At 38.9% G+C, this 27,349-nt stretch overlaps 1 protein-coding gene across 1 annotated transcript in view; it reads right to left on the reverse strand.

Moving 5' to 3' along the window:
* Positions 1-23,984, reverse strand: part of itpr1b (inositol 1,4,5-trisphosphate receptor, type 1b) — an 82,626-nt gene extending 58,642 nt beyond the window's left edge. Inside the window, exons 1-13 of the mRNA XM_046075708.1 lie at positions 23,851-23,984; positions 22,415-22,528; positions 19,067-19,137; positions 6,750-6,865; positions 6,434-6,520; positions 5,154-5,312; positions 3,972-4,070; positions 3,725-3,808; positions 3,379-3,525; positions 3,005-3,109; positions 2,737-2,781; positions 2,596-2,625; positions 1,966-2,120 (exon numbers count right to left, since the gene is read on the reverse strand). Of these exons, the coding sequence (XP_045931664.1) occupies positions 1,966-2,120; positions 2,596-2,625; positions 2,737-2,781; positions 3,005-3,109; positions 3,379-3,525; positions 3,725-3,808; positions 3,972-4,070; positions 5,154-5,312; positions 6,434-6,520; positions 6,750-6,865; positions 19,067-19,137; positions 22,415-22,506 (1,190 nt within the window). The 5' untranslated portion in view covers positions 22,507-22,528; positions 23,851-23,984. The remainder of the gene's footprint in view (positions 1-1,965; positions 2,121-2,595; positions 2,626-2,736; positions 2,782-3,004; positions 3,110-3,378; positions 3,526-3,724; positions 3,809-3,971; positions 4,071-5,153; positions 5,313-6,433; positions 6,521-6,749; positions 6,866-19,066; positions 19,138-22,414; positions 22,529-23,850) is intronic.
* Positions 23,985-27,349: the final 3,365 nt, after the last annotated feature.

Genomic DNA, 27,349 nt, shown 5'->3' on the forward strand with positions numbered 1-27,349 from the left:
GTTGTTCTCCATGATGCTCATTGGGGTGTGTCGCTGCTGTATGTACTGACAGACATCATACCCGGCAGCTACTTGACCCTTTTTTACCAGGTACAGAAGAGTGCACCGTGGCCGATTTACAGTTAATCTGGAGATAACCATGTAGGGCCATCTAGGTTTGGATTTTCTTCTTAATAATAAAAACCTTCATTTAAAAACTGTTATCTTTGTCTAATATTTCAATTTGTTTGATCTGACACATTTCAGTGTGACAAACATGCAAAAAAAAAAAAAAAAGAAATCAGGAAGGGGGCAAACAATTTTATACACCACTGTATCTCTGCTACTGGGCATGTGTGTGAGTGTGTGTCTCAAAGGTCTGCCGGTACAGGACTGTGTAGTGTAGTCTGAGAGTACCACAAAGACATATAGTAAGAGTTGACAGAAAAAATATGATGTCCATTTGTCTCCACCTAGTGGTATAAATAGACACTAGTTACCAAGTTTTTAACCTTCACTTGATTTGCTGTATTTTTCTCCACAAGTACTTCAAATAGAACATGATGACTATTCACATACAAGGGGCAGAATAGTATTACACAGTCCAACACTCCAACACTATTTTCTAAGGCCTCATAAATGATGATAACATGATTATAAAATCAATGTGCCAACCAGAATCGGAACTTTCGAAGCATCACAAACATAGGATTGCATATTGCATTAGAGAGGCGCATCTAATAAAGTAGTAAATCAGTATATTGGTATTTAAGTTTCTTGCTACTCCTACATGTGTTGCTCACTTGTTATCCTTGTAACAAGTGAGCAACACATGTAAACAAACTTCGATGGTAGGGAAGAGACTGCTTAAAATAGCTTCCTCAGCCATGTGTGAGGCATTATAGATTAGCCAGTAGTGGCCTGTACAATATAAGGTTTGGGGGGGGGGATGTGTGTGTGTGTGGTTTGTCAGCCTTTAGTGACAGCAGCCTGTAACCATATTTTTGGCAGGCATTATGTAACCGCCTTCTGAAGCTAACAGGCTTACCTTTGTTTACCGCTTCTCCCTGGCATTAATTAGTCGCCAGGCTAAAGTTTCAGGGACAGGGTTATTTCAGGTAGGAATGGGAGGTTCTAGCAGCAGTAGCCCGCAGCACGCATGCACACACCTGATGATGTGACACAATGGAACCTCTGTTTTTATCTGATGTGTTGTTTGTGACAGGGATAAAACACTGCTCTGCCATATGATGTGTGTGTGTGTGTGAAGGCATATGCAGTGTTTATGCAGTATCTAGTTTGTGGCTTTAACTCCGACACACAACAAGTATCTTGCATGGCATTTAGAAATTTAGTTTTTTTTCCTTCTACCCACTGTCTGCCCACTGTCAGCCTGATTACAATGGTTTCCTGTTTCATTCCATGCTGGGACTTTCTGTCTGCCATCTAATAGTGACTAGTACATTAAAATTCACACAGACACACACAGCACACACACACACTGGAAAAGTCGGCACAGAAGCCAAAAATGTACTCTATGAAAACCCACAGAAGTAAATCAACTTTTCTGGTCTCTGACCTCTGCAAAATAAAAACCAGAAAAAATAAATAAAACACCGCACAGATGTGACACTCTTCCTAACAGTGTCTCCTCCTGCTATCTGTGATCCAACCAAACACAGAAGAATGGGCAACAATCTCTCATTTGAATGTCACGTCAAGAAGTAACCAGAACAAACAGCTGGTAAGCTGGCACAAAACAGACCATACCTAACAAAAAGGGTCCTTGTCCTACACTTGCTTATATTTTGTGTGTGTAGCATGAAGGAACTACAAATTTTATTTTGTTATGCAGCCTTATATAAGCTGTATAATAACTAATAAACAACCTTGTACCTCGTCGACTAACAGTACATTTTAAATGAATCTAGGCAATCAAGAAGAAGTTTTGTATGTTTGTTCTGTTGGTGTGCTGTATTATTATACCTGGGTACCATGGAGTCCCCGCCTCTCAGAGTGGTAGGGTCAAGCTCAAAGATGGAGGAGATGTCCATGCCGTCGGGAACTGGCACCAAAGTGTACATGATCTTCTCCTGTGGAGCTCGCAGACGACCTCGTAAAGCTTCATTATCTGCATCCAGCTAAAGCAAGAGAACATGCAGTGAGAGGGAGTAAAGCACTGGCTACAAACTGCAGGGAAGTTACTGCCACTGATAAAATATGCTATCGACCCTCAAACATGATGCCAAGGAGTATGCATGTTTTCACTTTAACCTACTAGTCGCCATTGAAAGCTGATTAGCTCTAAATCTTGACGGACTTAGTGCACATTAATGAAATAAAAGTCATCACTACAGATTGGGCCTTGTTGGCACATAATAAAGAGCTACAGGTAAATAGAACATCCCTGTTAGGATCAGTATGGCTTGTACAACACTGCCACCTAATGGGGATTTTCAGGGAGACATACATCAGCTGAGAGAACAGCATGGTGACACTCTGTGGTGATATACTGCTACTGCTGCTAACAACAAAGCAGCAAAGACAGTACTGACAGTCATGACAATGATTTTTGTACTAGGCTGCTGCAGCCAAGTAAAGATTATATCACAGTACCTGGAAATTAAAGGGTGTAAAGTCCACCACCTAGAGCAGAAAGCAAAGACCCAGCACAGAATTGAACAGATTAGATCAATAGCGGTGGGGCAACCACCGTGATGTTGCTATGCACATACGGGAGAAGAGATCAAGTCTTACCGCAGACCGCTGCTCAGCACTCTCCTCCTCAAAGTCTGCATTCACCTGGGAAACGTGTCAAATATCCTCCTCAGCATCATTCATTTCAAATTGCAGTCAATGCACAAGGCGTCCAATTTACCTGTCTGTCTACACACATATGTCTTTGCTGGTTAAAACTGGACTTAATGCTATTATGTCAGAAACATACTGTAAGAAAGGCAAACAGTGTGCATGGGTATGACATTTTAACAGTTTGAGATAAAAAGGAAAAGAAGTTGACACACACCTCACCCATCTCAGCAGCCAAATAACAACCTGTGGCCAAGTGTTTAAACCTAAACAGGCTGTTCCAGTAGCCTGCACCTCCCCTACATGGGTCATGGTGGACCACCTGGCAATGGCAATGGAAAAAGACATGTAAAAGAAGACATAAATAAACATCTTATGTCAAACTGGTAAAAAGCTGGATTATTTTGTTTCTCTTGGTTTGATTATTTCTGTTGCACTAAAGTAATATTAAAAAAACAGTATGCTTTCTCTCCACAGTTAGGGCACTGTGCTCTTAATACCAGACATTTAGATATCCAGTTAATAAAGGACAAGGACAGCCAAACACCATTAACTGAATTAGCTTTTATGCGGAGAACATGCCGTGCTAACCTCTACTTCCCACAGAGCTTTGCTGCTGGTAGCGGAAGTGGCAGACTGCCTGCCGGTTGTTCTAAGAAAAACATACTGGTTCTTCCTGTGGTCGTCACAAGTGAGGAACTTCTCCTGCTCTGCATGGAACAACCGGACTACATCCCCCTGCCATCACACACAAAGACACACACACACACACACACATACATGCACATGTTACTGATCAAAAACTGATCATTTTGATCATCTGATTTTAATGTTGTTTTTATTTTTCATAATATGTATAATATTCTTTGTAGCCAATTAAGGAAGGTGCGTTTTTACAAATATAAATTGATGTCATACAGAATGTGAGTATACCTACCCCTTTAAGTATTGTTTCCTTGTTGTCACTCCATTTCATGAATAAAACAACTTTCCAGCTAGTGTTGCAATTTACAGAATTAACCTGAAACACAAAGGAGAGAAGTGTGTGAGCAAACTACAGAAATCTAAAGCTTGGAACATGTCTTGTTGTATAATGCAGGCCTATAAGCTAGAGTTTCCTCTTATTCCACTTCAATGACTAAATATGGAATCCATCTTATGTCTTATTTACTGAGTTCATGTACCTCATTGCATCCTGGGTTGTCAACTAGCTGGTGGCTGCTGGCATGTAGAGGCTGTCCTGCATTCACAGGGTTAAGGACCACTTTATCTCCTATCACCACCTGCAGGAGCAATATGAATACAGAACATACCGCATTTAAAGGAGCATCTGGTTTAGATAAATTCAATCATAATGAATGTGTTACTCAGAAACAAGAAGTGATACCAGAGTGCAATATCAACTGGAATGTAAGCATCTTTTAAATACTCATTCAGTGAATCTTTAAACAAGATGAAATACTGCTGATCTGAGGGCCACTGTGTGGGAATTAGCACTCTATTTAAATTCCAAACCATAAGTATGTCACGTCCCAAGATATTAGCCATCATTCTTCAACACTGCAATTCTCTTTCTTAACAAGGTGAACATAACACGTACGTATGGGAGATCCGGTTACATGGATCATGCTAGTCTCCAGATAAGCACTGGGGGGAGTCGTGGACCATAATGTGTGTGAAAGGAATTGATCAGACAGAAAGGTGTAGCACTGGCCCTGATATTAGATTATCTGTAGGCATAGGCAGCAAACATCAATGGTCTAACTGGTCTAATGATCAGTAACATATGTCTATATAATACTGTCTTCAACCTAAAGAGTTAGGTGTCCAACATTATCTATGTAATTGATCCAGCGCACCATCATGGTGCTAAAACATCATTAAGGGCTTTCCAGAACTATTACGCATGGGAAGTGTAGATAACCAGTCATGACTGGAGGGGTTAACATTGTCTTTAACTTTAACTTGTTGGGCAGGTAATGAAATTGTCATGAAAGCTGAAGCGTCTGAAAAAGCACTTCTCAGTCCTGTCTCAAAAGCAAACAGCAGAATGTTTTGTTGATGCTGAGAATACTCTGTGTCCTGTCCAACTACCAAAAACAACTCACAAACATAGATAAATGTCAGTTTGTAGTTGCTTGGAAAGTAGAGCATAATGAAATAAAAGGAAGGGCAAACTGCAGCCTGAACTGGTGCTCACATTGGGCTAGTTGTCTTATATTTTGAATTCACTGTTTTATAAACACAAGCTAAATGTAACTCCATCTGACTTCTGTTTTCAAACCTTCTGAAAAGTCTAAAAATACATCCTAAATTTCTGCTACTGAGCATAATTAACTTGAAATCCCACATCCCACTCTACCCACACTGTCTCCCAGGGACCGCAACTTGTAGAAGGGCTGGATGTAGAACCAGGATCCCTCATTTCCCGCTGAGTCCAGAGTCACTCTCATGGCATTCTTCTCCAACAGTGCAGGAAGGCGCTTGTTCACTGTCAGGTATTTATTGCTTTTCAAATGCAGCAACTGTTGGCCAAACAAGAGACAGCATTACATGGCTGCAAGACACATAGCTACTATGAACTGGCACAACTGGACCCAATGGAACACTGAAAATAGGCGTCTCTGGAACCGTTTGGCGTCCTTATTTTTTCTCAAAATGATTTAAGTACTTGAAATCTCATATCTTTAAGTGCTTCTTATGACCTCTGCTGGTTCACATATTTAATCAACTGTTCCCAGACCTGTCAAAAAGAATCTATCACCAATTACACTGGAATTATATGCTCCACATATTTTTGGGAACCACAGCCAACTTTACTAAACTTAATCCTACAGCATGATACATGGTAGTACCAGCGAGTCTGCACCTCATTTGGAATAATATATGATGTGTGATTGTGAGATGGTGAGCTTTAACCTATGTTAGTTTTAACACTAACAATGTGTTCTGCTAAAATATTCCCATGTTTGATACAAGTAATGTACAACGTTAAACACGGCTAGTCGTGAATATAGAATGTGTCATTACTGGCAAGAGATAAATGATCAGTTGTGGGCCAGGGGCGTAAAGTGGAGGGACTAATGGCCCCTTTCCTACCTACTTCCTACCCCGCTACTTCTGGCGCCCTTGCTCAGACGACACCCTTCTTCGAACTCGGCCTTCATTTTGACATACGATATAAACACCAACGGCAAATGTCTCAAAACTTCTCTGTGGAAGTTCCCATTGCAGCAGGTGTCTCCTGCACCACATTTTGCCGTGATGAAACACACACACATAAACACGCCGTCTTAGCTGGTAATTATTTCCCATTGTCCCACTTTATTACTGGAATGACAGTTCATTGCAACTAGGACATCCTACACTGTATGAACCGTCTCCCTTGTGTACATCACAGAGGAGGAATGCATGTCCATTCTTGGTTTCAGAATATCTCATATCTATGTGCAAACCATTCCTGGGCAATGAGCAAAGAAAGATAAGACATTACAACAGGCAACTTTATAACACGCCTTTGTGCTGTAGCAATTATTTAAAACACTCTGCTTGATATTGACTAGAATTCTGTTTTAAGCACAGTGTCATACATGGTGCTGCAGTTCTATTCACCAAAGCACCTTATCTCATAGGTTCCTGAACACACCTGAATAACATTTCCATACTGGATGACTGTCCCCAGCAGCTTGCGATTTTCAGACTCATTCTGCTTCTTCTCCAGGTCAGCAGCATGCTAAAACACAAATCAGGGAACAGAGATGCTCAAGACAACACGCAGCTGTCAGAGGGCAGTCATTTTTCACAAATACTATTTCTGGAAGGAATGATGCTACATACACATTTTATATTTATATATAATAAATATTTTTAAATACAAGTCTGCAGCCTTATTTCACTAATCCATTATTTTCACCATTAACAAAAGTCAAAGAGCAGACACACTAAATAAAGAGGGCACTTGCATGGAGTTTGGTGAGGAGGACTGTGTCAGTGGTGCTGTTGCCTCCAGGTTTTGCAGCCTTCCAGAATTGTTTCTGTGCCGAGTATCTGTTCATAGGACACAGTCTGAAAAGGCAATCTGAGGAAAGAAGACAAGAAGAGTGTGTGTATATATGTCAATCCTGTACAAATTTTGATAAAATCAAGACTAGATAGGTCTTAACCAGTCTTACTCACATATACTCCTGAGTTGGCTAATACTAAAAATATTTGACCCTAGACTCTATGCACAAACGGTAATGGATCATCATCTAATGATCATCATCCACTACTGGCCACGTTGCCACAAATGTTTGTGGCAACCTCTTCCTCTAGCTTTTGTTCTTCAGATATGTAACTGAAATTTTCACATTTGTGCTCCCCACAGGATAAACCCTTTAAATTATGAATCCTCTGTAAACACTTCTGCTTCTTTGAGGCCAAAATATTGTTGCATTATTCTACTTAGCCCGATGATGTGAAAATAGGCCATGAAGTGATACAGATCTGGTGTTGTGGCCAACAAAATGGCATCAAGGGGATCACCAACAGTGCAGAACAGGTGACTGTGCTGTAGGGGGCCAAAGAGCTGGATTGCCCAAGGATAATTTTGGACCACCTAGCAGGGTCTGGCCATGGAGGACAATGAGAGGCAATTCATGCTGAAACTTATTTCTATTTCTACCAACTAGTCAAATTGGATATGGATTAAATAATTAATGACTTAAAAAGTTATAATAACATATATTATATAACATATTTGATAACAAATAAATGAAGAGATCATAGAATATTAAAGACGGCAATATCTACTGAAGTTGAACTGAACTGAAATGAACACCAAAACCTTTGTGGATTCACCTCATTTCCACTGTTTAAGATATCCAAACCAGTCAGTCCAAACATCTTGCCAAAACTTTCCCATTTCATCTCACACATGCCCATTTTAACAATGGACACTCAGTCAAGACATAAGTCTTTCCGGTTTACTTGCTCAGGTGTCCAGCAGTAAAATACTGTTTTAAACAAACAATAACGGAAAGAATGAAATATAAAAGTTTCATTAAATAGTATTGAATGTCTTCATATACATATTGTACAGCTCTGTGTTAACTGGTACAAGGGACCTGATTAGCTATGCCATGAGTAAAAATAGCCACTCTGGCAGCCTCCATCAGAAATACAGTCAAATCAGGAGTCTACAGGGATTAGCCATCATGGGGCATGGGGTGGAAGAGAGGAGGCCAAGGACCAAAATGAGAAAATGGGGCACTGGGAGAACATCTGCCTGCCAGGGATGAGCAATTAGGTTTATGGCGAAAACAAGAATAAAGTATGTGGACTCAACAAATTTCCACCATGGAGTAAAAAAGTAGTGTCCATAGTATGTATAATCCTTGCTGTTTACAGTCCCACAATATATTGTATCACATTTCATAGATTCAAAAAACATCAGCTGTGTGACTCTACACATGTCAGTGATGACAGGCTTATTATATATGGGATAAGGACACAGCCAGGGTTTCTGAATCAAGCACTCGAGACCTGCCCTGAAACTTTTGGCTTTGGCTCTTGCCGCACACCTAATTGTAATGATGGCTTAACCTTTTGAAGACACTCAAATTGGGTATCAGGTGTCATTATGACTCCTAACAGGAAAAGCACAGGTGAATCTGATAACATTAATGATGGCACCATGTCAGTAAACAACACCAGACTCCACATGAACAATGGCAGGGCCCTGTAACACCTAAATGGGATGAAGTCGTCATTATTGGTATTAGTTACACCTGTGTTTGACAGTCAAATTGTCCACTGGGAAAAGGTTTACTCACATACTGTAGTATGTGAACTGTACAGGTTGAAATTAACTACTGACAGAAGTCTTGACAGACTGTAGTTTGCAAACTGCCTCCATTTTAATCGTTATGCATGAACCTTTCAAGCTCACGAGAGGGCATGTGTGTTGTTTTACACATGTAAGACCACCCACCCCCTGCTCCTCCACTGTAACAGTGACTTCTCTTATTAAGCAAAGCATCACACTATACTATTTATTTTTTTATTTATTTTATCTTTATTAAATTTGCCATGGTAAACTTCCTTGCATGCAATGTTATTTCTTTGTAGTTTATGTCCACATAAAAACATGCTTGTTGTGAATAAAAATTTTTTGGCCGTTTGTTGAATAATGTCAAATTTTATAATCATTTGAACCAAAGTAATACAGTCAGCTATACAACGGTAAAGGAAAGTAATACAAAAACAAACCACTTCTTTAAGTGGCCTTTAAAGAGGTGGTATTATGGTTTTTGGCTTTTTCCCCTCTCCTTTATTGAGTTATATATCTTTTTTGTGAATGTAATAAGTTTGCAAAGTGAAAAAGCCCAAAGTCCAGCCCAAAGGGAGTTCCCATCTTCCACAGAAAACTCTGCTCTGAACTGCCTGAAAACAGCTCGTTTGTAGTCCAGCCTTTACTTCCCTTTCTTGTGACGTCACAATGAAAATACTTGTCATAACGCTCGCTGAGCGACTAGTCCGACACGCCCTCAGAAACGCCGGTGGCAAAACAGTGAGCTGCAGCACACACCTCCTCTCCCTTCCAAACACTAGCTACCCTCCAGGCAGTCAATGGACATGAAGTTGTTACTGTTATGTAGAGACAGAGCTCAGTTAAAACTTTATGGATGAAAGATACTTTTGTTACAGATTAATAACTCACCACTCTGAAACTCTTGCTCCAGTCCATATTGCCAACCTGGTCGGCAACATGTAGCCTACAGCTGAATGGAAGCTGTTTACAGTCTTTTCGCCGACCCACCTTTCTCTGCTTCTGATTGGCTATTACCGGCCTTTGGCTATTAGTCCTTAACTAGGAACTGTGCATGTGCAACTCCCAACAAAGATCATTTAGAGACAAGATGTATCACTCCATAGCTAAAACGAAGCCTTCAACACAGGGTGAAAAGAGGAGCTGCAGCAATGTGCAGTATGACACACAATATGGTGTTTTTTGAAAATTAAACTATGTAAACCTGTTCTGGTACAACCCCTAAATAGGATTTTGAAACTGAAAATGAGCATAATACCACCTCTTTAAGATCCTCCACTGGGCCCAAAGTCTTATAGTTTCCTCTTTTACCCCATGGATGCGTGCTGTGGACAATTATAAAGATAAACCAAAAGTAAGCACACATGGCTGCCGAGTTAGAGTATGTGGAGGCTTCCACCGAGTTGTGACCATCTTCTTCGCCGTCAGACAGGCCAAAACTACCGCTTTGGCTTTTTGTAAATAAGGCTGAGATAAGTCATATAAAACACTGGAGGACCGGAATGTGTAATATGGTGAGGAGATTTTCCTTCACCACTTTCAAGAAATTAAGGCATTCCCAAATCATATGATAAAAGGACCCAACCGGTACCTATATGGCATAGTGTACAATTTGAGTCAGCTTCATAATGTGACGTTTACGTGGAGTCATATGCATCCTGAAAATGAAATTAAAATTAATTTGTTGATGATTAAGATTTCTGGATAACTGCTTTACCGAAACACCAGCCCAATCAAAACCTGGGATGAGGTCATTGATATCAGACCACCATAATGAGTTTACTGGTAATGGGAGATGTGTTTTCTCTAGAATTCACCCATTTGGAGATAATTTGTTCCCTGAGTCTCATACAATACTTTGAGCAGCTCTTCAAGCCTGCCAAAGGGCCAGTAGGTAGGAATAAAAAGTTGAAGCCTGTAAATTAAAATGGATAGAGAAGTCTTCAAAAGAGTATAGGTTTTTATCCAACCTGTTCTCACTCCCAAGTTGTCATATATGGATGCTTGGTTCAGACTGTTATGAAAATAAAGTGAGCCAGGTGTCAGGTGTGCTGAAGAAATGTCTGATGACAGCTTTGTTTATAGAGTCTGACAGATACTTCATGGTCCACAATATTGTCCCTGTGCTAACCCATATTGTCTATCTGTTTCTCCCTACAAGGTCATCTTTAACTGACCTAAATCTGTCACCTACGTCACACTGAAATCTAATAGCATCATGTATTTGGATTAATCTGTGGAGACAGTAAGTTCTGTAAACAAAAATATTCACAGTGTGAAGGCCCTATGGTAAAAAGTAAAGTTGGGAATTAGAAGTCTTCCAGCAGATCCATCTTGTTGCACTGTGAATAATTTCAGACCAGGGTGCTTGCCATTCCAAACTAATTTAGTAATTATGTCCCAGAAATGAGATGGAGGTGACAAACACAACACTGAACTCACAAAGTTGATCCAAGGAAGCACATTCATTTTAATAATCGATATATCAGATATACCTTAATAATTTTTATAATATATAATTTTCTTATGCACATTTACTATATGATTCAAACACCTAATTTAAGGCTTGCATCACATAATTTACACATAATTGATTGGAAAATCAATTCAATATATTAGATATGTCAAAATAGTAATGCTGATTATTTTATACAGGATTTAAACTCTATTAATTGGGACAGGTTCCAGCTAATTCCTTTTGTTGAAGATGTATGGAACTTTTTTCACTCTGAACTCACCAATGTAAACGATAAACATTTTCCGTTTAGAACCGTTAGAGTTAAGGGAAGCACTTACCTTGGATTAGCTCTCATCTTATCAATCTTTTTAAGCAAAGCCACTTCATGTGGTCTTTAACTCTCTGTGTAGATTTGTTCTGAGGTGTCCTTTAAAAACTCATCATTGTCTAATGTATTAATCACTAAATTGGCTTCAGCTTAATTCAAGAACAGACTTCCATTGGTTTCAATTTATTTTCAAATGTGCCTATTTTGACTGTCCACCATACCTGAAAGAACTCTTGATTCCTTGTAGTTCTATATATCCACTTAGAGATATGCAATATCTTGTCTTTACTGTACCAAGAATCTTCTCAGCTGCTGGACGTAAAGCTTTTCAGTATAAGGCTACTTGCGATTGAAACAATCTCCCTTGTTCCTGGAGATCCATCTCATTTTTTCGCAGCTGTGTTTTCACATCACATTTTAGTATTGCCTCACCTTGCTTGAAACCTTGATGATACGAAATCCACAATGGAAAACCACAAAAAGGAGAGTAGAGTAGAGGCAAGTTGAGCTGGTACCGTGCTGTGGGAAAGGGGCTAAAGTAACTCAATTATTTTGAGTATTTCTTCTGTGTTTTTGTATTTCCTGTCTTAGGTATGTTATGTTTTTTTTCTCTGTTGTATTATGTATGTGTGTCTTTGGACCCTCTTGAAAACGAGATGCTGCATCTCAAGGGGCTATCCACTAATAAATTGAAATTGAAATAAACATTTTATTACTTGCCTCTAGTTCAATCTAGCCTTGACAGTGGTTTGGTTCAATTTGTCCAGGTTTTGAGAGGTCTATCAGTGAGGTTTCTGTTGCCACCCCAGTACAATATCAATATCACAGTGCAGCATTGAAAAACACTCCTGCAATGCTCACAAAGTACAGTACAGTACATACGCAGTCTGACACACAAACAAGATCACATAGTACAACTAGAAATGTACACCCTAGATGGCATGGCATCTGTCATGACTTAAATAATAATAAAATCAGCCCTTATCACTTCTCACTCTCCTGAAAACATTCATACCAGACTTGCTAACCCTCTCGTTTTTCACTGCACATTAAACATCCTGCTGTGACTCTCACAGCAGGATGTTTAATGTTACAGTAGGTGAGTGGTGGACGTTACGCTGACAGACGTGATTGTAGATTTATTCTCCATAGTTCTTTACTTCTAAATATTATTTAACATAACTTAAAGCAGCTATTGCTGCCCATTGCTAAATTAGTCACAAAACCAATGCCGTGTTTATCAGTGGTGGAGCGCTAACCTTACTGAGCGATTAAACTAGAGTGTTTGACGTATTCTAAATCTGCGAGCTGCTTGTCAGAAAGGATTAAACCAGAGCGTTGTGAATAAACGTGAGCTGTACAAGAAGAAAGTTACCTCTTCTTTTGAATGTGAAACGTTAGTGTGAAATCTCAAAGTTGCAGGTCCTCCCTGTAGACAGTCATTTAGTATTAGATTAATTAAACAAGTGTTTTCTCTGTGTCACTGTATCATAGAAAGCATGTTTTAGAAAGTAGTCATTGTAGCAGATTAAATGTAAGGTAATAACTATTGCATGACAAAAAATATATATATATATAATTATTTGCCTATGTAGGAGAGCCCTGTTTATCATTATTATTATTATAGCAATGACATTAAAGATGATATATGGTATTATTATTATTAGTAGTAGTAGCAGTAGTAGTATATGGGTATTTTTTTACAGTTTCTGTTTTGCTGACCCCACAATACACCATCTACTTTAATGTCCATTAGTAGTAGTACTCTATAATTTATAACAAATCAGATATTTTTTTATTTTTTTCTGTAGTTTTATTTGACTCTAATTTATCAAAACCTTAATATTTTTTGTTGTACTTTTGTTCAAAGTTTCTTTTTATACTGCATTATGTCATGGTATCTTGGTATTGTCTCAACATAACAAAATTTTAGGGATAATCTTTGTTTATGTCAGGCGTTTCTTAAAATAAGGGGGAAAAAACAATATTGGCCGATATATCGGCTATCCGATTTTAAAAATCTCAAATATCAAAATTGGTATCGGACTTAAAAATCCCATATCGGGCTGACTCTAATACAATGCCAGAGTTATAGTATTGCACACAAAGTGATGATTTTGAGCATACAAATGTGTGCAAAGGTCCCTTTCATGCAGTCCTACTTGATCTCTCAAAGATCTGTGTGCATAGATAAAATGGAAACTAACAATGCAATCAGCACACATGCACACAAAAACATCAGCCCCTCAGATCAGAGAGAAAGAAGTTAGGGTTTAACATGCTTTGTTACAGCTACCTGCGATACAGACTTAAATAGCTTTAGTGTGCTATTAACACTCAACAGGTATGTTAGGATTTAGTCCTGGACTGTGGTACACTTTGCTTCTGTTTAACACTTGCCCTAATAGTGAGACTGCAACCTTCAGTAGGGTTAATTTATACCAATACCTATGAATCTATTTAATACAGGCATAACGATTTGTAATTTCTGCACATTTCTAAATGTACCACAATACATACTTAACTTTGCTAAACAAAAATTGAAACACATGGCACCATGGATTTCTAATTATTTGGTGTTACATATGTGACAAAGTCTACATTACATGGTAATGGGATGTCTTAATGGTGCCAGGAGCACATTTAGTTTAGGCAGGATTACTGTTTACTGCTGTTTTATGGTGTTAAACCAGAGCTTTGAATATGATTTGAATAGCTCAGTTAGATAAGGGACAGGCGAAGATGTTTTTTGCATTCCCAAATGGAAAGGCAATGTCTTGTTTAAATCCATAAAACACTATTACTTATCTGCTCTTCACCCAATAGAACTCTTCCTGGTACAAAAAAATAACACACAGGACTCTGAATGCCCAGGGCCAGCACAGCTAGCAGCAGATAACACAGTGAGTAATAGCTTGCACTTGTAACTTTAGTACATCAATCATGGCAGAGAATGGTCAATTATTAGCAACCCTAAAAAGATACTGACTTAGAGGAAGAGGGACTCTCTTGGGTCGATTACATGCTGATCTGTGCAATACAATCTTTCTTCAATGAACTGGTAAAAGCTTTTCCAAAGCAATATGAGGCAACTAATACTTATATTTAAACCATATCCTAATTTCAGCATAAACATTCTATCAGATAGAGAACAACAAATCTGCACACTTCAATCATGAATTGAATTACAGCTAGCACGCCCCTTTCTCACTGGTACAGATCAGGATGCAGGGCTCGACAATAACGGTGGCCCAATGGCCCGAGGCCAGTAAAACGTAACGTCGGGACAGTTGTACTAGAAAAATCATTAGTATTAAAAATAAATAAATTAGAAAACTCAACATCCTGCAGTTGTTTTGCAGCTCATGGCGCACACCGTTGTCCAATCCAGAGTTGTAGCTACGTGACGAGTGGTTGTCAAATGTTATTTCTCTAATCTCAATCATGGGGCAACCTCTGGGTTGAAAGTGAAACCATGCAGATGGAATCCAATGAAAGTTAAAGTCAAGGGCAACTTTCGTTGGATAACTATGACCTGGATGACTGAGAATCTTCACATCTTGCAGACAGAATTGCATTCTCTCTAAAAGCCAGCAGGGGGCGAGTCCGCTGGTTGCAAAAAGAAGTCCGGCTGCATCAGAAATAATGGTGAAATGTTGCTACTTCTCAGCTGATTTATTAGTCTTCTTCAACACAGCATGATGTTCATTTAGTATATTATGGTCCCATTTAGGGGAAATAGACGACAATGCAGCGTATGCTTTAGGGCGGGACTACCTTGTGATTGACATGTCACTACCATGGCGACCTGTCAATCAGGATGGAGGAGACTTGTATCCGCTGCTCTGTGTACAATTTTTTATTAAATGGCTGTCAGCAGGAGCGAGAGCATGTCATGTTTGAGTCTGTTAGTATGTTTAGTTTTAAAAGTAAATTGTTTTGTTAACCTTTTTATTTTTTATAATTTTAACTGTGATTACATTTTAGTTTAGTTTTTTTCATATCCAGGATGTATTTAAAAACCAATGCATGTTAACAGTATAACATAACTTATAAGTCGTTGGTTTTGTTGTAACACTGATAAATAACTTTAGGAAGGAGGGCCAGTAAAAATTGTCTTCGGGCCAGTAAGTTTCAAACCCAATGGCCCGATGGGGCCAGTTGCAAAAAAGTTTAACGTTGAGTCCTGGGATGTCATGATTTACTGTGTGTGCATTAAACACACAGTATCCCATTAAGAACAATCCACTTTTCTCAGTTCATTCAGACTATAATTTTAGTGGCATGAGCATCTACTTTCCATAGAGTAGATACAAAAATTACACTCTTGCATGAAATCTAATATGACATACCTTTTCCTTAGCTTGTGCAATGGTGACTCAATTTCTTTAAAAGGTAAAGACAGATTTTGTTTGTTTCGTCTACCCCACACTGCTCCACAGCGTTACAGTATTTTCATTTTCATCTTAATTTTTGAATTAGAATTTTTGAATTTGTTGGCTTAGTAAAAATAGGCTACATGGTTATCTTGGAGAGAAAATTCTGCTAAGTACTGTAGATCATCAATATGACTGAACAAAGAAATGCTTCTTTCTTCACAGGATGAATATACTCTAAGATTGTTATTGTGTTGTGTAATGTTGTTTACACCTTTAGTGGTCATGGATTTATCAAGCAGGGCACACTGTGCTGTTCAAGCATCAAGGTTGTCTTTTAGTCTAGCCACCATGTTAGTGTTGTCTCAGTTCTAGAAAAAAATCCATGTGTAATAATCCCACTTCTGATGAACCGCCATAATGCCCCTGCTGAAATAAGGTGCTAGAAAAGGGCTTAAGCAGTGCAAACTCACTGGAGTCGCAAAATCATATGAACAGGGCACACCCTGACATACTGTCTGAACAGACCAATCAATAATGCCACATTACAAATCACTTCCAGATATAAACCAAGTGAGCAAAAAAACTTTTTTTCCATAACCAGCTATCATATTAGCAGGTCACCAAGAGCCATAAAGCTCATCATTTAGATTCTAATCAGTCCAAATACAATGTAATAGATCCATAGCACGGGGGTACAATAGATTAAATAGTAAGATAAACTGATACAAATCAACAATAAATTCCATTTGGTCTGTTAATCACAAAAAAAAAAAAATGTATTTTTAGCTGCTTGCTAATCTGTGCAGATGTTTCTGCTGTCAGGTTAGAGGCTGATTATTAAATGTTACAGGAGACCTATTATACTGCATTTCCAGCCCTGTATTGTAGTTCTGTGACTCCTCTATGGCAGCATGATTAAAAGTTTAAAAAATAATAATTTTCTATCTGATACTGGCTCTTCATGCAGGCCCTCATTTCAGCCTCTCTCTGAAACAAGCTGTACATGCTCCTGTCTCTTTGAGACACGCCCCTCCTTAGCCCACTGTCTTCTGATTGGCCATTGTCTTATGTGTATACCAGGTTGCCGTGGGGATAGGGCTGCACGTTCATTTGTTGGCGTGACCAGCATTCTCTGCCTAGAGCAAATGACCATATATGGCAATCCGGCTTGGAATGACAACAATGAAAACATACCGAAAAGAGTTTAAAACAGAGCATTCAGAAGAGGACGCTTTGGCTCACATGGATTTTAAAATAATACTTTGACCTCATTATTTGAAGCTTTGGTCATGTTTAACATGAAGATTTGACATTGTAACATTATAGAAATGCCAGAAAATATGAAAAAGCAATATAGGTCCCCTTTATTAAGATATACAGCAGGTTGCTGTAATGGAGTGATGCTTAACTCTGCCTGGCATTGTGCCCAAGGTTATTATAGTTTTGGACTTTTCATTAGTTTTTATTTTTATTTTGTTTTGACTTTTTGTTTTCAATTTCAGTTTAGTTTTTAATGTGGGTTTGCTAGTTTAGTTTAGTTTTTATTTTTAGAAAATGCTTAGTTTTAGTTTGGTTTTTATTTGTTTTAGTGTTAGTTTTAGTCTTTGTCGCTGCATGATGCTCAGTTCAGTTTAGTTCAGTCCAGTTTAGTATTTTCACAAAACATTAAAATACAAGTACAATCAGAAAAATTCGTGAAAAGGGACACCCTTTTTTAAGCTATCTGAAGCTTGTACGTTGGGGGCCCAAACGCTAATCAAATATATAAATAAACGAAGCACATGCAATCTACAGTTTCTAACCTACAGTATATACAGAAAACCCTAAGAGCAAACCACCCTCATCCTACTACCCAGTGGTCCCAAGAAATTCATTACATCAGTCTCTAGCTCCATCATTCTTGGTTAAATAGGTGAAATACAATAAATGGAGGTGAAATATAATTGATGGACAGCTAAAAAATTGGAAGATAGTGGAGGCCCCCCTTGGAGCCATAAACAACAGGAGTAGTATATAAAGGTTACCAATGCACGCTCCCGCAAAACATGCAGGTGAAAATTTTTGATTAATAAAAAAAATAAATAAAAATGTTGGGGGGTCGTAATGAGGTTGAACAACAAAAGGTGAAGAGGGGTGTGAAAATAGGGGTTTGTATTTAGGAAAATCCTGTCTTATCCTCTAATAGTGTCATATGTGTCAATAATTATCATAAGATCCTCCAGCTTTCCAGTTTAACCAAGCTAGACTTGTCTAAGTAGGCTAGTTGTATATTTGACACAGCATTGTAGGCTAGACAATGACTCACCAGCAGCTCAGCCCCAGAGGCCCCTGTTCTTCTCTGCAACATTTTCCATGTTTTTAAGAAATGGTTTTGTAGCAAAATAAAGGGTAATTTTATCCTACGTAACACTCTGGAGTCTGACAAGGAAGCTAGAAAACCAAGACGGCTCCATCTTCCTTCTCACACCTGTCCACTTAAAAAACCCTGGTTTTCCCCTGATTTGTTGGATCACGTCTTTTCCTTGTGGTCTGGAACGGGTATAAGGGCTGTGGGCGACATGGTGATGGATGGTGTGATGTTCTTTGATCAGCTCAGAGAGAAGTACATTCTTTCTCAGAATAACTTCAGATATTTGCAAATACACCGTTTTATCACCTCTCCTATTAAGTTGTACCCCAAGGGGGTTTCTCTTGTCAGCCCTGTGATGAACTGGCGACCTGTCCAGGATGTACCCTTCTTTTTGCCCATGTCGGCTGGGATTGGCTCTAACTCGCTTACAACCCTGCATGTGTAAGCGTTTATAGTAATGGATGAATGGATGGGTTTTCTCTTTTGGGTGTGCAGAAGGCTATTCAAAATCTTGATACCAGGAAACTTATCACCCAGTTTTATAAGGCCCTGTCTATTCCACATTACAAATGCACAGCTCATTTCAGGTCTCTTGGGGAGGCTGATTTTGGAGAGACTATTCTGGATGATGAGTGGGATAGTGTTTGGTCAAGCTCTTCAGGACGCTTATTTACCAATAAAACTAGGTAGTTGCAATTTAAGGTTATACATAGGCTTCAAATTATTCTGGGGAAGGATAACAAGTATAATCATTTGCTTTCAAAATACTGTAATACATGTAAAGCTAAGGTTTAAACTAAAGTCTGAAAGAACACCAGAGAACAAGTCAAAAAAGATACAAGGTAAAAGAAAAAAAAACAATAACTTTTTACCCAATCTGCTGAAAACAGAGTGACATTAGAAAAATACTGTTTATTATAGTACACTTAAACTGTAATGGATTTTGAGGCCTTACCTCTGAATTTCTTGGGTGGGTTGTTGAGGTCGCCTGTGTCTGGTTGTACCACACAGCGGTCATCCACAAGCCTGGGAACATCATTATAATGAGTCACTAAAGACACTTAAATAGACTTTAAACCTCAATACTCCTTCTAAAAGCTTTCATTTTCCATATATGAACTATGGGTTGGGGTATAGGTTGTGTGAACAATGCAACATGCTAATGACAGTGATAACTTAGCTAACACAACTGAATTGTTTTGCTAATTCATGCAGCTCATGTATCCAAAATTAGTTCTCCAAATCTAAGAAAATAATCTATTTAGCAAGAACTAACTGACAGAAACGATTGGAATGACAGCTATGTCCCAGAAAGCATACACCCTAGTCAGTAAGTCTTTTCACAGCATTTTGACATGTCATAGCATAGCAGGAATATCACAGGTACAGTATATTTTATAACATTAATTAATGGCTGCATTCCATTTAAATGAGTCTGTTCCCAGTTTCTTGTATTCTGAATGGTCACTGACTGACCCAGCTTACCCAGACATTTAATAAAAAGGTACCCTGTGGAGTTTTTGACCATTAGTAGCACTATGGAGCAGGTGTTTTATGAGTGACTCCACATGGCTCCCCATTTTGCTTGTTTTGTGCACATGTACAAGGACCCACATGCATGGCTGACATGATACACAGTCCTGTCAATGGTGTCAGATTTTTCCAATGATCTACTTTTGGCTGTAACATGCAGCAAAGGCAGAGAAGACGCTGGTAAACACAGATTTAAACAAGAGAGGAATACTTAAAGAAAAATGGATTGCAAATGTATTTATTAATAAATACATTTGCAATCCATTTTTCACGTTAGAGCTAAACATAACTTCCGTGATTCTGTGATTATAAGAAAACTCAGCAGCAGAATCCATCATTAACAGTATTAGTAATTATCATGCTTTTCGTGTTATATGTATTATATGAAAAAGTAGAAACTGCTTGATTGAATCCGAAGTGCCAGCTCATTTACAGCACATGAATAGCAGGATAAAGACATTATAATACATTATTATTACATTGTATTCATAAGCAACCCAGGAAGGCTCTTGTGTTCAATATTCTCCAACACCTGAGTTCAACACGGGAGTCTGAACAATCTAAACAACCTAAACCTCTACTAACCACTGAAAGAGTGCAACCCACCACACTAAAAACAGGCTGTGCAAACATCACGTTCTGAAGTTTAAAATGAATGGAGCCGTCAACCCCAAACTGAGAGGATGAGGTTACAGATTTCTGAACTGGGGCACAAGTGATTATTGTACCTGTAAACAAAAAGGGAACCTGGGGCTTTCTTAAAGAATTTAACAACAGCGCAACTTCATCAAAATTGACTTTAGCACCGTAATTCCACCTTGTCTAGCAATTTCTTCAAACAATATACAAAATATGTTGGTAAAACACTTACAAGCATACCCAGGAACTCTGGGGAACCCCCTGGGAATATTATCAGATAGTAGGATAGCACAAATACAAAACTTCAGTGGGATGCTCTAGCTGGTCGAGTCAGTTACATCTTTTTATAGCTCACACAGTGCACACTGCACTGCAGGAGCACTGTTAGGATGAAGGAAGAATGCACATGGTGTGAGAATCTAGAAATGAAAAGCCTTCATCACACCGCTAGGCAAAGGTCCAAAACAAAGAGGCCATCTGTATCCAAGGTCAAGAAGAAATCTCCTCTTGCATTCTGGGACACAGCCTTACATCCTAGTCTCCCAGCATCAAGTCGTTGGACGGCATCCACTCTGAGGCAGCAGTGGTCCAGGTGGTTGCAGCCATCTCTCAGGGGTCACATTCAATATGCTGACAGCAAAAGCAACACCTAATACAATAATGCTATTTATAGTTACGTCCTCTAAGCTCTTCTCATTAACAGGAGAGTTCACAGCAACAGCGGAGGGGTGATTACTAGGCATGACAATACGAGATGGGAAATTTGACAAACGAGCTCTGTCATGGTGGCAGTCTTCAAAGCTGTGCACACATTTGTTGCCGTGGTGGGTGACGCACGACACTAAAACTGTGAAAGAGCATGATTCCTGAGAGCTGGCAAGGAGGAGGGCCCGGCACGGCCTGTGGTGTGTGGCAAACAGAATAGTGACATGGTAAGAGGAGGAAGATTGCTGCACTTAGATGCTCCGATGCTGTGCTCATAGCATTTTGTTATTTCTGACTGCCAAGACTTGCTCAATTTGCACATAATGAGATGCACTTTTAACTCGTTGCCTACAATTAGGGAGGGGGGAAGACTCCGTCAAGTACTTAAATAAATGGTGCTCAGCATGTGGTAGGAAGAGGCATGATAATTTGAGGCCAGAGTACCAACTGAGCGCACAATATCAAGGAAATAAAAAGGAGAGCAATGACTACTGCAGGATCCACCACTTCTCAACTTCTCTGTTTTCATAGATAAAACAAAAGCATCAGATTAAGGCAATATAGACATTTGACTGCAGTCAGTCTTCCCATTGATAAGCTGACCATGCTGCAAGAGGTACAGATATGCGGGAACCATCAGCTTTGTAGTTGAAAACACCAGCGTCTTCTGGTTCTCCTATGAAACTTTCTATATTAAAAAGGACTTGAAACCCCGTATTCTATACAGTATATGGAGATGCCAGCTGTGTGAAACATGATTTTCGTACTTACGAAATACGTAAAACAGGGCTAAGAAAGCTGTTGTTTAATTAGGCAAACAAATTACAGCAGAGCAAATAGGTTCCGCCTGTTACTGTGGGCAAAATAAATACTTCAGCTTGAGTCTAAAGAGGGTTCAGTCCAGATAAATTGAGGAGGTGGGTCTTCAGTTTGTGTTTAAAGATAGTTATTCTGCAATCCTTCATTTCCTTCTCTAGTTTAACGATTCATTTAAGTCTGTCTCTGTTTCAGGATACCCAAACTCAACTCTCACGTTTCCTTTGTTTCACTGAAATCAGATCACTTCACCATAAAATGTGAAGGAACAATGGGTAATGTTCATGTTGGCACTTTGTACTTGCCACCAACCAAACAGGCTTTTAAATCTATTCAATATAAAATGAGTCCAGCCATTATACTGCCCCATCAACTCAGCACAGCCATCTGTTTGGCTTGAAAACAGCAACCAAGTCGGTCATAACATGCGTTACTGTGTTTATTTTGTAGCTTGTACTATGTTATAGTTGTGTATTCTGCACAGTGAGATAATACTGTATGAAACTCCATCCATCCAACAAGCTCACCTGAAATCCTGCAGCTTGAGGTAGCAGGGAGGTGGGGGTGGTGAAAGGGTCATGAAAACCGACAGAAATTCAAGCAGGCTTACCCTAAAGTGCTGATAAATCCACAGGTGGAGCCCTCTGCATACAGGGAACAAATGTCCCCAATATGGAGGAAACTGGACATCTTGTCCGACATGGTTCCTCAGGTTTGACTACACCTGCAAAAGATTGACAACAAATGTCTTTAAAGCTCTATCAACTCACAAGCTTTGAAATATTAGTAAATATTTCACTCAACTAGTCAGTTAAGTGATAAAAATAATCTTTTAGATAATGCATCAATCGTATACATCACTCATAAAGTAAAATACTAAACATTTGCTTGTTATAGTGTCATGTTTGTGCACACACGCGATGTCAGTAGCTGATTTAGCTGAAAAGGAATTGTAAACAGCACCTACAAGGATCCATTATTACTTTTATGGCACTGACTTTGCTGCTGGAGTTTGCAGCGGGTTCCAGACCATCTGAATTTTTTAAGCCCATCCTAAGAGCACCACCTACTGTAAGACCGTAAATAGTAATTGTGGAGATTAGAAAAGAATTGAAAATATTAATATTATTAGCTTATTAATAAGATTAACATTATTTACATTACACATAAATAACTGAGCTATAGTGATAATCTGTATGTGTAAATGTGTCCACGTGCATTTTGTTAACATGAGTTATGTCCCTTTTAATTTAAAACAAAAAGACATACTACCATGGATGAGTAATTAACTTAACTGAGTATTCAACTTAACTGAGTATTCAAGTTAGACACAGAATTATTAGTTCTGAAACAATAAAATATTCCTGCCAAGAAAATGAAATTATGTTCCTCTGTGCACTGTGCCATGCCTGAGGGAAACCAACACATGCAAATATTAAAATTAGGCCTCCACTCTTTAGTCTCTTTCCAGGAGAAGCCTGTGGGGGACAAAATAGGTTACGTGGTCAACGTAGTCTGTCCTCTTTCTGTTGTCAAAGATCATTTTAGTTTGGACTTTGACACAGACTCAAAAGTATGCGGCCCTGTACAATCAAGCAATATCATTTAAAGGAGAAAAGCACAAAATACGACATTTTTCATTAAATATAGCTACGTTTATTTCTATAAAATTGATTTGTGCGTATGAAGCTGAAGGTCATATTCAGGCTACCCAGACTCAGATGTCCCACTCCACTCATCTGTGACACCTACACTACGTAAAGTTTATATTTGGTTCCACAATATGTAAAGTAATTTGAACGCCCTGTGACACACTTACCCACGTTTTCTGAGACGCCAAATGTGACACTAACACCTCTGCTAGCTCCAATAAATACTGGGTCGCCTCATTCTTTTTTTGTTTTGTTTTTTTAATCGCGCGAGCTGCAGCAAAACAACAGCAACAAACGAGCGCGTGGGTTATTTCCTTGACAGGGATGCTTTCAGCTCAGTGTTACAATGAGCAATGCCCTAGCTGGAAAAGCTACAGACAGATAAGGACTTTACCTGACAGAAATGAAAGAAGGCGTCAAAGACAGAGAGGGAAAGGACCGCGTGAGGAAGTGGGTCAGCGCAGGATCATTTCCACAGCGCTATCCTCGGTTAAGTCCATGGTAGTGAAACTCCAGGTAAGAGCAGGCTGAGTTGCGTTATCTCTGACAGCTGAACGCGTCCTCGGCAACAATCCGCTTCTTACCTCCTCCACATGTCACTGAGGGAACGCCCCTTTCGGTACTATTTATACTGCAGCAGATCTCTCTGGGTAATGTAGTTCTTTAGGCATTTAAACTGACACGTGCAGTGCTCATAATAAGCAACAGACTGTAAAACGCTGATAGTACAATTCAAATATGCATTGTTGTCTTGATAGAAACTGTCCTTTTATTTCATTTCACTTCATTTTATTTAATTTTTTTAGATATAAGGTTTTCATCTTTGAGGAGGAGAAAGTGGTGGCCTTAGTCACTTCAGTTTCATTCAATTACTATATTCATCCCCAGCTGAGCACACGTCTCACAAAAACACATAATAACATAACACATTTGGAACATTTTTTTGTTTTTTTTGAAAGTTGCTAACTTGTATAATCATGAAAATAATTGCAATGGTGCACAATGAGCATAGAGGTATGTTTTCTCTCCTTTGGTGGGTGTATCAGAGGTGTTACCCATTTAGCAACATGTATATAAACCATAGACTGTATAAACACAGCCATATTAAAAAGTGAATTGCAGTGCAGTTGTGTACACAATCGGATGCTCAAGGCACCACCGTTTCAGTTTAAATAAACATTTTGCTATGTTTTGTAGGGGCTGAACTCAGCCCTGGAAAACCCATGCGCTGGTCATTGTTTACAGTCCAATTAGCAATAGCAATTTCAGAATCCATAAGCTATCATCCACAAACAAACTACAAAAGGCTTCCGATACCAAAATCTTGTCCCTTGCCTACACATTCGTTTGCATGTAGATATCGGTTAATAGGGATTTGACAATCACTGACTGAAATAAACTGAGAGATTTAAACAACTACTAAATGGATTTCCATGAAATTGTTTACAGACATTCATGGTCACCATAGGATTAATCCCACTGACCTTGGTGATTCCCTGACCATAACTTTAGTGCCAGCAGATGATCATTTCTGTTGTTTCACTTTTCCAGTGAAAAATCTCAGCATCCCTAGGTTAATTGAATTCACAAAATTTTGTACAGACATTCGTTGTTGTTCAATGCTTTGGTTTATAATGTAATATAAATGCAAGATTAATGACATTCCCATCAGCCTCAGCTGACATACGTCAGTATGTCAACTCTGTCATTGTGAACATGTTAGTATGCTGAGGTTAGCATTTAGTTCAAAGGACCACTATGCCTAAGTACTCACAGAGCCGCTGGTGTGACAGTTCAGTGATGAAATGATTTCTATAAAAGAGAATCCGACCTCCCAGCTTAAATTACATCCTGTGCAGCACACAACAGCGTATTAGGGCCACTGTAGGAAAAACAAATAACGAAACAAGGGGAGGGGATAATATTCAGAGAAAAAAATCACAAATTTACAAGAAAAAAAACACAAATATTCTCTGAGATTATAAAGTCATACATTTACGAGAAAAAAGTCTTACAAAATACTAGTTTTCAGATATGCCTCCGTACTCTATTAAAGTAGGGTATGCAGAGCCGTCACAGCTAAGCTCCTTTCACCAACCAGTATTTTGAGATACTTCAAAGACCAAAAGCATAAAGAAATTAGCAGAAGAACTGCAGACAATTATAAATTACTAAGATGTGACATGCTTAAACTTTGGCTTTGTTGTGGTGCCTCTGCCTAACTGTCTGAAAGCCCCACCACTTCTCTATGTCTGCACTGAATCTTGTCTTGTTTTATAAATTACTTAAAGTTTTTCTAGAATATTTAAAAAAATTTTTCTCGAAACATTACCTCCCTGCCCCCGGCTCTCTACAATGGTGATCAGGCCATGAAACTAGGCTACGCAGTCGCAAGTACAAATAACTCCTTCACATGTGTCACATGTTACGGACTGTAGTGAACATGTATCTGATGACCAATTCCATGTGACTGGAGGTTTTCTTTCAATGTCTATATTATTTCATGTATATAGTGTCAAGAACAGCAGCACACATACTGCCTTACAAAGAGGTGATCACGCTGTGCATGTCAAAGTATGAAAGGGCATGAGATAAAGACATCAGCTGTGTGTCCAGTCCCCTGTCAGAAACACTGATTCGGCCACCGGCAGTTAGATTTCTAGGTTAGTGATGAGGGCACGTGTTTAGAGTCTATTAAATTAGAGTCCATGTTTATATGTTTATTTCTTTTTCCAAAGAGACTATTGTTATATTTTGCTGGGAATAACAGACTACGTGCCATACTCTTACAGAGAGTTTTGTCCGAGGACCACAAGGTTTCCGAGTTTATGATGTGAGCTTTGGAAACCTCAGTCTCACAACTTTCAGTGAGATCTGGTTCATTTGCAGTTGACCCATTATTATCACACTGTGACATTTTCAGCTACTGGAATTGGAACAGACTAGTGTACCGACATATTCAGAAGCATGTGTGATACTGAACTCACACATAACTTGCCATATGAATAAAATTAAGTGTAGACAGACCAGTCCTCAAAGGTCATTCTTCCAAAAACAAACAAAAAAAAACTCACCTCCACAAAAGCCTGCATACAGAAGATGGTTACATTTGAAAAATGTGCTAAAGCTTGATTATTCATAACCATTACCACTTCTAATATGAATGAGAGACAAAGAGACACAGGAAGAGAAAAAGCACTTTCATCCCTAAAATGGGCTCAGTGGCATTAACCAAAGCCACTGATGAGCTGCTAATTTGGTTTCTTAGCTACAGCATCTCGAGGGATAATAAGAGTGGAGTAAGTGGTGGTGCACAAGTGTCCATTACCATGAAAGCGCTTCTCTCCTTTTTCTGCATTCCACATCTGCTTTTCTCCGGTCTTTAAGATGCAAATGGATGCAGAATGTTGTAGAGTGGTCTGAGGCCACAAAAAAACTTTCACACTGATTGATGTTTTCATGCTCTTTATTCATGTTCTGTTCCTAGTGTTGACATAAAATCCAGCTCTGGTATGATGTAGTGGAACAACAACACATTACGCATGTGATGCCACTTTATGTCCTGCCAGACAATCTCCCCTTTTACTGGATATGCAATCAGTCACCATTAACAACTTGTACCCCAAATTATATCAAAGTACATCCAAAACCACTTATGTAGAAACAGACCATGTTACTGCCTTTGTTAAATCATAATCAGTGTGAAAGGAAGGATGAAGGATAAGGGCTTTGTCTCAGAGCATCATTGTCTGATGCGAGCATGTGTGTGTTTCTGAATGCGCTGATGTCAAATTCATGACATCACAATATCTAAGAGACTAACCTTTATTTCACAAAAAGTGTTGCCTGGCTTTGGCTAAATTTGACATTAAGTGAAGTACAGAATACAGATC

Source organism: Micropterus dolomieu, linkage group LG18 (genome assembly GCF_021292245.1).
Source record: "Micropterus dolomieu isolate WLL.071019.BEF.003 ecotype Adirondacks linkage group LG18, ASM2129224v1, whole genome shotgun sequence".
Lineage (NCBI taxonomy): Eukaryota > Metazoa > Chordata > Actinopteri > Centrarchiformes > Centrarchidae > Micropterus > Micropterus dolomieu.